At 40.4% G+C, this 12,256-nt stretch overlaps 1 protein-coding gene across 1 annotated transcript in view; it reads right to left on the bottom strand.

Annotated features, from left to right (window-relative positions):
- Window positions 1-4,082: 4,082 nt before the first annotated feature.
- The window catches only part of Ppp4r2 (protein phosphatase 4 regulatory subunit 2), a 45,442-nt gene continuing 37,268 nt past the window's right edge, over window positions 4,083-12,256 (bottom strand). Inside the window, exons 4-9 of the mRNA XM_052722044.1 lie at window positions 11,487-11,580; window positions 9,299-9,336; window positions 7,923-7,997; window positions 7,505-7,648; window positions 6,515-6,807; window positions 4,083-6,395 (exon numbers count right to left, since the gene is read on the bottom strand). Of these exons, the coding sequence (XP_052578004.1) occupies window positions 6,058-6,395; window positions 6,515-6,807; window positions 7,505-7,648; window positions 7,923-7,997; window positions 9,299-9,336; window positions 11,487-11,580 (982 nt within the window). The 3' untranslated portion in view covers window positions 4,083-6,057. The remainder of the gene's footprint in view (window positions 6,396-6,514; window positions 6,808-7,504; window positions 7,649-7,922; window positions 7,998-9,298; window positions 9,337-11,486; window positions 11,581-12,256) is intronic.

Below are 12,256 nucleotides of genomic sequence, written 5' to 3'. Positions count from 1 at the left end.
CACAAAAGGACACCCTCCCTCCCTGCTCTGCCCCTGCCCGTAGGCTCAAGCACTTGCAGCCATTTCACATAGATGTATCTCCTTTGGCTTCCAGTGACGGCCGCATCCCTAGCTGGGGCATATCCCAAGTCCCTCACTATGTAGTTATAAACAAACCAGTGTGCCTCACACTGATGGGTGGCTCTTCCAGAGAAGTCTGAGTCCCATGTCTCGAGTTGGAAATCCAGACACATCTCTTGGTCTTGTGGCTGGTACCACCCAGAGAAAGCACCGTGTTCACACAGGAGTCGCTGGAGCCAAGGTGCAGTCACTCTAGCTGGTGGAGCATGTGTACTGAGGAGAATCACCACAGACCACGTCTTCAAGAAGATTCCCCACAGAAACAAGTTAGCCCAATTTCCAGCAGCCACCAACAGCAGCAAGGAGTGCCTGTGCCACTGGTAAAGCATCTGTCTTTGTGCAAATGAAGTTCTGTTTTCATAACAAGTAGCGGGCATGAGTTTTACAGAACCTGAGACAGGAAACTGCTCACAAACAAGCACGGCTGTCTTGTTTCACTATAGGGCCATTCCCCAAAAGCCGCATCACTGCAGGCAATGGAGAAAGGATAGGATTCCTCAGGAGAAACTGGACTGCCAAGTCAGGAAAGACCAGCGTGGTGAGCTGCGGGATGGTGACGAGCTGGAGGTGGTCTCTCAAGAATATCGTGAAGGCAAGTGGCCACCTTTAGCAGGCAGCTTATATTCTTACTGTGGTGGCTAGTCTTATCAACTTGGCATACCTGGGAAGAGGGACCCCTAACTAAAGAATTACCTCCATTGCATTGGCCTGTGAACATAGCTGTGGAGCGTTTTAAAAAACTGCAAATTGATGTAGGGGGGCCGAGTCCCCTGTGGGCAATAAACCCTTCCCTCCCACAAGCTACTTTTAGCCAGTGTTTTAGTACAGCAACAGAAAAGCTAACTAGGATGTATACTTTACACTTAAATACAGGTGCACACAGCGTGACTTAAAATAGAACATGGAGTTTACCATCCAGTCCTTCTTCCCTCCACCACAGACCCAGGGACAAGTATCACACCTTGCTTAACCATCCTAACCATTCTTTAGGTAACAAAGTTTAATGGATTGTTCAGTGTTCCAGGGAATGAGGGAGGGAATGGGGGAGGGAATGAGGTTTGAAGTCTTATGCTGCTTGAACTGGCAAGTTGACATACCACAAAGCCACTTACAAGCCACTAGATTAAGTCATGGTTCATGTGTATATGAGGTAGCTAAAATGATGTGAGGCAGCTTTCAGGGTACCAATTCACAAGATTCACGAAGATCTGCTGAGTAAATAGGGGGGCGGGGTTCTCAATGTGTGAACCATATCCACTATGGTGCATCCAGGCAGACAGTGATGAGTACCTTGTGTTTGAAAAGGTAAACTTCATTTGTGGACACAGGACAGTACTGCACAGTACTGGGGTCTAACCTCATGTGTACATAGCAACTACCACCTGCCAGAGCCTGGTGTGGTTCCTAACAGATTGTCCTCCTGTTTTGGGAATTACCCTGGCAACAAGTGGCCATGAGGATTCAAACCCAAGGAATCAAAACGTTGACTCAGGTGCTGTGCTCCATGGCACTAGCTGGAGGGAAGGGTGTAACTAAGGGGCGTGGAAAGGAGAGCAGTGGGACAAACAGTGACATAATTTGTTTGTGCTGTTGCTGGGCCTAAGTGACCCCACCTTTAGGGTATGCTATTCAGAAACTGGAGGGTAAGAGGGGCTCAAGAGGTCCACACCACACATCTGACGTCCTTGGCAGGGCAGGTTTTCCTGACCTCATCACCAAAACTCTTATTATCCAATTTTTAATTGCCTTTCTTTTTATGTGTATAAATGTTTTGTGCGCATGTATGTCTGCCCACCACATGCTTGCAGTACCCAAGGTCAGAACCCCTGGGAAGGCAGTTACAGACATGTGGGTGCTGAGAATCAAACACAGGATCAAATTTAATAATTACCCCAAATTATACTTCACTACTCACTAATTTGAGTAGCGAAGAACCCAAAGACCATAAACTCTAAAACTAAAGCCTGTTTCACGATCTCCTTACGAAGATAGCCAGAGAACACTCAACTCCCAGCAGTACAAGTCAACTCTAAACTTACACTAGCCTCCAATTCTGTACTAGCTGCATCATTTAGCAGGTAAGTTCTAGTGGAGACCAGTCACAAAGGTCAACTAGGAACAAGAAGAAATCCTGACTCACTCATCCTACCTGTAACATTTCGTAATAAAGCCACAAAGCAAGCTTTAACCCCCTCTCCAGACAACTACACTTACCAGGCAGGTGCCTCAAGGTGGGAGTTCCCAAATGATACCAACACCTAGATCAATGCATGCAAACCAATGCCAAGTCATGCCAACAGAGAACCTGCATGTACCCGGGAAGACCCCACTGTCCACACAACTCTGCATTCTCCCTGCCGGCACCCTCAAGCTCTCAAGTGCTTAGGTCATACATTAAGCTTCCTCCCTGTGGACCTTCAACTGAGGGAAAACGGAGAAGAGGCAGGTGTGCTAGAATAGTAAAGAAAGTAATTCCACACACGAAGACATTCTTCTATTTTACATTTTATTGCATTATGAAAATAATACATTTATTTGGCAAAGTGATCTAGGCTCCAAGTTGAAATAAAGAATTCTGGTGTCTGGATTATTTTTTAAATGTGAAATATATGTATTCTAGCCAATACATACTAGCATCCTTGTTAGGCCAATAACCCAGTCAAGCTAGTTTTCATAATTCCATATGAAATTACAAGGTGTTTTTTCATCCATTCATCTTACGATCAGCACAAAACTCAAGAACTGACCTTCATTTTGTCAAAACCAAAAGATCTAAGAAAATCCTTCTCAGAAGACAATTTGAAACACTACTCAAAATAATTTGCTTTGGCTCTGCAGGTACATCTCCGTCCTCTCATTACAGTTTTCACATTCAAACATTGCAGCAGCTTCAGGCTCTGCCCAGGTACCGTTAAGTAAACTAGTACATTACATACATTATTTGAAAACTTGATTTTACAAATACACAAATACATGCCTATCTACACTGCCAAAATAAAACACTGGGACCTCAATGCTCTAACAGGTCAGCCAGACTTTCTGACCCAAGACTTCTGGGACAGCTTTCCAAAGCCGATAGTTACAGCTCCCTAACTCCATTGCTCTGGCCACACACGGGAAAGGCTGTAGTTGTAACAAACAGTAAATGGATTAAATTGAACCAACACTCAAAATATATTTTCACTACTCATTTTTGCTCTGCCACATTCCCAGAACTGAAGACATTTTTCAAAAATGTTCCCTTTTTAAAAAGGGGAAAAAAAGGCAAAAACAAGTCACATGTATACTCTTTCCTCATTGGCATCACCCAATTACACGTCAGGGTTGGGAAGGGAGAAATGAGTAAGAATTTGTTCAGTATCAGAGGACCAGTTACTTCAGTCATCAAAGCCTTGATTCTCATGGATCTTCTCATACGGATCTGCTGCATACGTGAAGGAAATGTGCCTAAAACTCGCCTTTTGAACATACAAATGACTCAGTTCATGTTAGAACTGATGCTTCCTTTGCACAATGCCTATGGTAAGTGCATCTAACAACACTTCTGGAAATGGGCTTCCAAGGGGCCAATGCATCTACAGCCTGCTGAACATAGTTTCACAACGTGATGAGTACTGCAGCTGCCCTAGAGACCCTCCCCAGTATCCTACATGTATCTGTATAAACAGCAACAACTTTCATCTATGATCAACATAGGATAGCTAATAAATATTAAAACTATTAAACTATAGATTAAAATGCAGACCTCTCACAGAATTGAGTGATGTCATTTTGGTACATTCACCATTATTATACTTTATTTAATAAAGAAATACATTTTCTCTTGCAAAGATAGTAATTGCAAGTTTACAAATAAAACCACAGACCTCCATTCATGATGCTAAATCTTCCCAACTTTAACCAGCAGCAAACTGATTTGTTTACAAATGGTCCATGGAACCATAAATAAAGACTATCAAAGGTCAAAGGAGCTTAGAGAACAGGTTTATTGACAACAATCTCATAAATACCCTAAGGAAAATCTCAAAGTTTCTAAACCTAAAATGGTTAAAATCTGTCCTCACTGGCAATCCCTCAACAAAATAGAGTAACAGGTCACTACACATGAATGTCACATTCAAAATTCGCTTCATTTTCTAACATTTTTGCCAAAATTTTTAAAAATTACATTTGATTTTCACCTCTCTTGGGTGCAGTAAATCAACACTCAATTTTATTAGACAGATTCATAACTATATCTAGCTGCTGTGAACCTGAAGGTCGTCAGTCAGTAGTATATTACTCTATGAACAAATAGCCAAATTCCTTATTTTTTAGTCATAGTAATGTCTAAGTAGTCAAATGCAAACTTTGTGGTTTCCCTCCAAATCCCCCAGAGCTTACGATACAATGTGAGAAACTGTTTGCATCAGCTACTGTAGGTCCATCTGTACCTCAGGTGACTGAAACTAAAAAGGAATTCTTCTGTATTTTGATAAAAATGTACTCGAATATTTCATAACATTAATATTTATTGCTTTATATGAATACTGTATTGAAAGCCCAAGCATTCAGTTTACACACGAAATTATACAATTATACCGCTTCACAAAGGCAGTGAACACATTACAGTCTACAAAATCTACTTTACAGAAATTTAAAAATTCTAAATATCAAAAGGTACAGCTGAAGAAACAGGTATAAATTTGGCAGCCAGTAATTTTGACAGGGAAGTTGCAGCTTGCATGACTTTAAATATGTGAATTTGAAAATATTGAGTTTAGAGTAGTAACTTTGTGCTTTGTGTTGATCTGAAAAATATAACACTGGCTGTCGAAGAAGCATGTTCAAAAATATTAATTCACTTCAAAATGTTATACAAATCATGGTGGTTTCTGTGTACCCCTAAAGCTTTAGTCATTTTAGCTCAGGTACATTACTGAAGTACCTCCTAATTCTTCCAGTACAGTGCTGTTTCACAGCAGTGCCGTGTGCATACAGAATAATTTAGAAATAAAGGTGTAATGTCACAATGTTCAGAAAAGCAAGTGAAACGGGACCCGCGGGCTCTTCTGAGATGGTTTCCTGTCAGGCTCCTAAGCACTCATTCTACCAAACAGTGAGTTAATGCTCCTACGCAACTCCCAACATAAAGCACATTTTCTCATAAATAATGAAGTCTTTTTTTTCTCAGGCACCTTAGAAGTATACAAAAGAATTTTAGTTTGCACAGATCTCTTGGAATGTGTTTAACCTGGTATTTCAACAGACTTAAAGATTGCCAGGGTTTTACAGGGGCCAGATTTTATCTCAATTACTCAGAAGAGAAAGAAAATGTCTTCTGAAAGAAGTGAACTCAGTCATTACCAATAAAAAAGTATTCACTGTATTCATCTCTTATAGAAACAGAAAAATATAACATTCCCCCTTAGAATAATCTATATATGTATATATGACTTAAAGTTCCATTGTACAGTTGAACAATAAAATCTGAAACCACATGAAACCCTATAATTCACGTTAACAAGTTCAAACTATGACTGAAATATGGAAACCACTAGAGACAAGACAAAAATCTTCCTTGTGTATGTATAAACCAAATGTGATCATCTTTAAAAAGTTTTCAAAATTATAATTATCTTCCAGTTTAAAAACTTTAATTCTAAATAAAAAAAAAATCTATACACAAACCACTGATTTGAGTACACCAAAAGAAAGGGGAAAAAAAAAAAAAAAAAAACAAGCAAAAACCAAACAAAACAAGAAAATCAGCAATAAGCAGGACCTAGAGGAGCCGGTATTCACAGCTCTTCCACGCACAACTCTTTCAGGGTTTATTCTTAAGGTTCTTTATTTTACAGCCTGTTTCTCTTGTAAAACTAAAGGTCCACTTTATTACTTAAAAGTTTGATACAGTGTAAAACCAGAACTGTATGTAAAATACTGCTCTAAGTGTCTCTAAGTCGTTAAGTCTTGTTCCATGGGTTCGTCGGTGACGTCTGTGGTGTCCTCGTCGTCATCATCATCGTCGTTCTCCATGGGTGACACCGAGACGCCCTCTCCAGCTTTCCTGGGCCCTCCTGGCTCTTCCGTCTCCAGGCAGTCAGAACCACTCCTCACAGCCCCTGTGCCGTCCCTCCTCTCTGGGGGAGGACCTCTCTGAGCTGGAGACCGCTCCGAGTCCTCCATGGGAGCACCCTCCTCTGAAGGCTCTTCATTCACAGCTAAGGTGTCTTCAGATTCTTTTTCTTGATTTTTCCTTTCTGGGATGATTTCTCTTGGTGTCATAAAAGATTCTAAAAATAAGCAAATGTTGTAGTTAAATTTGATTTTCAAAATACACCCAGCTATGTTTCATGAATTCTGTTATCTACGGTTCGTTAGCAACCACACTCAGGGGACTCTCCCCTCTCACCTTCCTCCTCCTCTTCCTCCTCGTCCTCCTCCTCATCCTCCTCTTCTGTGCAGTGCTGCCTGATGCGACCTTCCCTGTCCTGCTCCGGAGGGGACGACTCTGCTTCCGCTTCCTGTGCTCTGACTGAGCCGTCACTGCACACCGTCTGGCTGGCTGGCTCTCGGACTTCACCTTCCTTGTCAAACCGCAGTCTTTTCACCTCATGCTCCTCGGCCTCCACAGCATCTTCATCTGGATGTTTATTTTTAACAGGGCTCAGTGAGGAAACCTCGGATTCGGATCCTGGAGAATCACTGCTGATGGTTTTTGAAGTGTTATTAATACAATTATTTCCCTCATGATCTACATTCTTATCTGTAAACTGAATCCTTAACAGACTGCACTGTCAAATTAACTGCAAGTACCCGTGCTGAGAAAACACAGAACAATCCCAAAGCAATCTGAACCGGTTCACGGATGTTCCTATTGGAACCTACTTGGCAAGTTCAACCTTTCTGGGAAATTCTAGAAAATCTTGTCTACATCCACCTTCAGCTGTACTAACACAGAAACCATAGCTCCTACAGCTGCATCAAGGCCTGTTCTGACCCTCAGAACAGTAAATGGGTCACATCCCACAGGACCCATGGAAGTTCCAGGATCCCAGGCACCAAAATCTGAAGAGCTCCAAGTCTATATATAAAAGGCTCATTATTTGCAGAGCCTCCTTTCTATTTTACATCACTGCTAGGTGACATAGTACCTACCTAATGCAAGTAAACACTCTGGGCACAGGGGACAAAGTCTGTACATAACCAGTACAAAAGCAATTTTCTTCCTCAATTAGTTTTCATCTTTTACTAGTTGAATCTACCAAACCCAGAGATGGAACCCATAAGTACAGAAAGGTCCATGTACCTTGTGAATAGTAAATAGTGCTAAAAGCCATTAACAGATGTTAAATTTCTATGCACTTCTTTCTGTCTCTCTTTAAATATAAAATACACAAACCTGTGGACTTTCTCTTCACTTGGCTGTAGGTCTGACTCTTTGCTATCTGTGCTCTCAGGCAAACCATTTGTTGTCAAGGAGGCTGACAAAGAAAGCTTTGGTCGATTAAGTGGCCTGGGTGTTCCAGGCCCATTTATATTAGACCTATAATGAGATAAACCAATATCATTTTCTACTTTTAGGAAAAATTATATATATATTACCCCTTTAAAGTACATATCACAAGTACTTGCACTAATTCTGGCTTTCAGAGCCATGCCCTAATTAGCAAATGTAGCCCGGTATAACCTACAACATAGATCTTGTATCTTCCCCATAAAATGCTGCATTAAAAAAAAGTTAACCTGCTAACTCAAACACCCTAGATGGTTAAAAAAACAAACAAACAAAAAACCCCACATACACACAATATTCTCACCTGTCAGTATAGTTTGGTGAGTTTCCAGGAAACATAACACCATTCATTCGGTTTAAACTATTAGAACTGTTCTTCCTGTAATAAAAGAAAACACTTCAGCTGGGCATGGTAGCACATGACTTTAATCCCAACACTGGGAGGCAAAGGTAAGTAAAGCTCTGAGCTCAAGGTCAGCATGGACTACACGTAGCAAGTTCCAGGTCAGCTAGGGCCACAGAGTAAGATCCTGTCTCAAAATAAAAAAATAAAATAATGCAATAAAGGAAGACACAGAGGAAGGGAGGGGTTACGAATGGCTCACTTCTTTAATTTTGATAACAACTGGGTGTAAGACTGGAGAAATAGTTCACCAGGCAAGAGAGCACAAGCTGCTCGCTCATCCAGAGGACTTGTGTTCTGTTCCCAGAATCCTCACAGTGGCTCATAATCATCTATAACTCCAATTCCAGAAGAGCTGATGCCTGATTCTAAACGACATGGCATGCACAAGGTATACATACATTCAGGCAAAAACACTCACCACATAGGAAACAAAATAAGCACGTTAAAAGGAAGAATAATCTGGGTCTTTAAAAAACAAAACAAAAAGCTGGGGCTGTCAAATTCAAACACAGATAATGGGAAATTAGCTAGCGCGCGCGCGCACACACACACACACACACACACACGGAGGAAAAACAACTATGAGTCAATGACACTTGCTTTTCAATCTCCTGCAACGTTCTTTAGGTAACTTCATATTCATCAGAAAAGCAAAACATTTAATTCAAAAGGAAATCAATTTTGCATACTTTTTTTTTTCCTACCAAGAAGCATGAAGGGATTATCTCAGTATCTGACTTAGCAAGACAGACAAAGTCATGAACTCTAAAAACAAAATTGTCTAAGAAATAAATGGCACTTAAGATTAAGCCAATGAATCTTGGGCCTCTTGTCCCCGACCTTCACACACTCCAGGGCACTCAAGTCTCTCTGTGAGTGTGCGTGCAATTTCCAGGACATCCACCCACAACAAAGAATTATGCAGGAGGCCTAATTGCTAATGGTGTCATGGCTGAACACATGCCTGGAACCAAGTCCTTAAATTGGCATAGAAATCCTGACAACTAACAATACCTGTCCACCATGGAGAATACCATGAACTATCTTATTCCAAACCTAACAGCCACCAATCTAGGTGGCCAGAAGTGTAGTAAGTAATCAGTCTCTTTAGTACAAATCTCTCTACTGGAAACACTTGAGCAGTATTTTGGCAACATTCCACCTCAGCGACCAGGTGGTAGATTTCACATGTACTGAAGTATATTTAGTTACATATAAAATAAATGCACACTACTTTAACATTTTAAAATAATTAGAAAAATCTCTATACTTACTCTGAAGAAGGACACACACAGCTAACAACCATCACATTCTGAAATAACAAAAGTAGTGACTCAATGAGTGAAAGCAAAGCACAGTAACACAACAGTTGAACAACTTGTTTGAAACGTTCAGATTAAGCCTCCATCTATTCTAACTGAAAGCAACTGGTTACAAACAAAACCAACAACAAAACCCAGAAAACTATGAGCAGCAAGGAGGACTTCAAGAGGTCTCATGCACACTCACTGGCTTGCTTTGTCATTTATCTTGCATGCCTTTGTGTCTCTGAGGTCTCAGGATCAGGCCTGGGAGACATGTGCTTTGATGGGCTGAGCCACCTCAGAGGGTCTGATCTCTACCCCCCCCCAATCCTTTTTAAAGCCTTAGCTAGCCTGGAATTCACTATGAAGACCAGGCTGGCCAAGAACTCAAGAGATGGACTTGCCTCTGACTCCCAGATGCTGAGATTAAAGGCTTGTACTACCACGCAAGGCTGAAGTATTTTCTCTTATAATTTCAATAATTTAAATCAGATAAATGGTATTATGACTCCTAGAAACTCACCAAGCTATACTGTGAGAATGTTGGTTCATTTTTTTAATTTCTTCTTACTAGGTTTTTTTTTTTTAAGCATACTTTGGAACTCAGACAATGTGTAGTGTATGTAAAAGTACAGTCCATTTTATTTTCCATTTTCCTGTGCATGCACAAGTACATACATGCACTTACACATGGAGGGCTCCAATGGTCTTCCATCTCATTCAACAAGACAGGATCTCTCAATGAAACCCAGAGCTAGATAGTCAGCTTGCTCTGTGGATCCTTGTCTCTACCTCTCAAAGCTGGAATTCATTACAAGCAGGCCAGCACATCCACCAGTACTTACATTGGATCTAGGGATCCAAACTCTGGTCCTCACACTGGTGTGGCATCCCCCAACAAATGTGATGCCTATGGGAGCCAAATCCCCAGTCTCTCTTCTAAAACTATTTTGAAATTTAAATATTTAGTACAAGAGTGATGAATTTCCTTATCTATAGAGCAATACTCAAACGTCCTCCTTTGGAAACTATCCCAGCAGAGTATTTGAAGGTCCCCTCACAGCCCTATCACCTAGATTATGTTTAAATCCTTGGCTCACACTGTAAAACATGGCAGCATGGAGTTGGCAAAGGTACCAGTGATATCCTATCTGTTCATCAAAAGCATCCATTACTAAGGGTCCCCAAGTTGAAGTACCGATGAACCCTGCAGCGTTCTGCTCTTCAGAATCTCACTCAATAGGCAACAGAAAAGATTAACAAAATGTATGAGTCTGATAACCCAAGAACTACCGGAAATCCCAAAGTTAATGGGCTGAGATTCCTGTTCCCAGAGTAAAAGAAGTGATTTTTTTGAAACAAAAAATTCTAATGTCAATTATGTTTTAGGATCAACTACCATATGAGAATTAGTCATCTGTCCAAATTCAGCTGATCCAATTACTCCTTCCAGTAATTTAATGCTTTGATCATTCAAACACTTTGATATCTTTGTGTTATTTCCTCCATCATCATCATCATCATCATCATCATCATCATCATCATCGTAGCAGTACCCTGCCACCCATAATGTGAACTAGAGCTTTCTACTCAATATATCACTAAAATGCTTTTACACACAAGTTTCTAAGGTTGTGTGCCTCTGAATCCCAGAATTCAGAATTCCACAACGACATTTATAACGTACTGCTAACACTTACATCTTTCTGGTGGGCTTTTTTTCCTTTAAATGCTTAACAAAGCAAATGTTTGTAAAATAAAAAACAAAACAAGCCACGTTGTGGTGACACACACCTTTAATTCCAACACTTGGGAGGCAGGGGCAGATCTCTAGATTTGAAGCCAGCCTGGTCTATAGAGTGAGTTCCAGGCCAGCCAGGGCTATAAACAGAGAAACCCTGTCTCAGAAAAGAAAACCAAAAAAATAAACAATAAATCAAATAAAACCGAATTAAGCAGCTTTCCTCAAACTTAAAATAATGGTTGCCTAGGACCTCTTGGGCCTTTTTTCTGCCTCTGCTTATAAATTTCTCTCTGAAACATAGAATGCAATTTAGAAAGCAAAATAACTCAGTAGACAGTCTATGAAACAACTCATGCCATTGTCTTTTCTGGAACCTATTAGGTTTCACTTTAATTCATGTGATAGAATACATACCTTTTCTACTCCTCGGAGAAATTTGTCTGTTCCTGTATAATTTCTTCTTGGATCTGTTAGCAATTCACAGAGTCGCTGAATAGTAAAAGGGATACTGCAAAGGAATAATTGTATAGTTTGAGTCCTAAGTGTAACAAACTAGGAGCAGGGCTCCACAGTGAGCTTTATGGAGTCCTGTGCTGTGTCGAGCAAACAAAGGAATGCAGGAGACACTGAGCAATATAAAAGAACACTGAAAACCGTGTCAAAACCCATGATGGAGAAAATGTAGTGCAGTGTTCTAAATGCTGACCGCTCAATTTCAACTTTACCAGAGAGGTAACACAAATAATAACTGTCAGTTTATTGACAAACAGAATGTTGTTTTCTCAAGCATTCTTTTGCACCCAAACATTTTACTGAACATCATAAACAACTTTGTTACTGGATAGAGAATAATCACAGCAAATAAAAAAGACAATAATCACTTTACAAAGAGTTTTGAGAAAACCAGAAAGATGGCTCAGTAGTTTAGAGCACCGGTTCCTCTCCAGAGGACTCAGGTTTGATTCCCAGGACCCATATAACATAGCAGCTCACAGTTTCTGTAACTCTAATCACAGGGGAATCTGACATCATCCCGGGAACCAGACACACAGCGGGTACATAAAGACATAAATGTAAGCAAAACCACCATTCTTATAAAATAAATAAATTTTAAAAAAGGATTTGACTCAAATTATTAGCAACCATCAGAATTACAGCTAAGTGTCATGTTGTAAGTACTAGAT

Source organism: Peromyscus californicus, unplaced genomic scaffold (assembly GCF_007827085.1).
Source record: "Peromyscus californicus insignis strain IS unplaced genomic scaffold, ASM782708v3 Scaffold_6__1_contigs__length_162567912, whole genome shotgun sequence".
Taxonomy (NCBI): Eukaryota; Metazoa; Chordata; class Mammalia; order Rodentia; family Cricetidae; genus Peromyscus; species Peromyscus californicus.
Note: the sequence above shows the minus strand (reverse complement) of the source record. Positions and strands in the feature narration are given on the sequence as shown.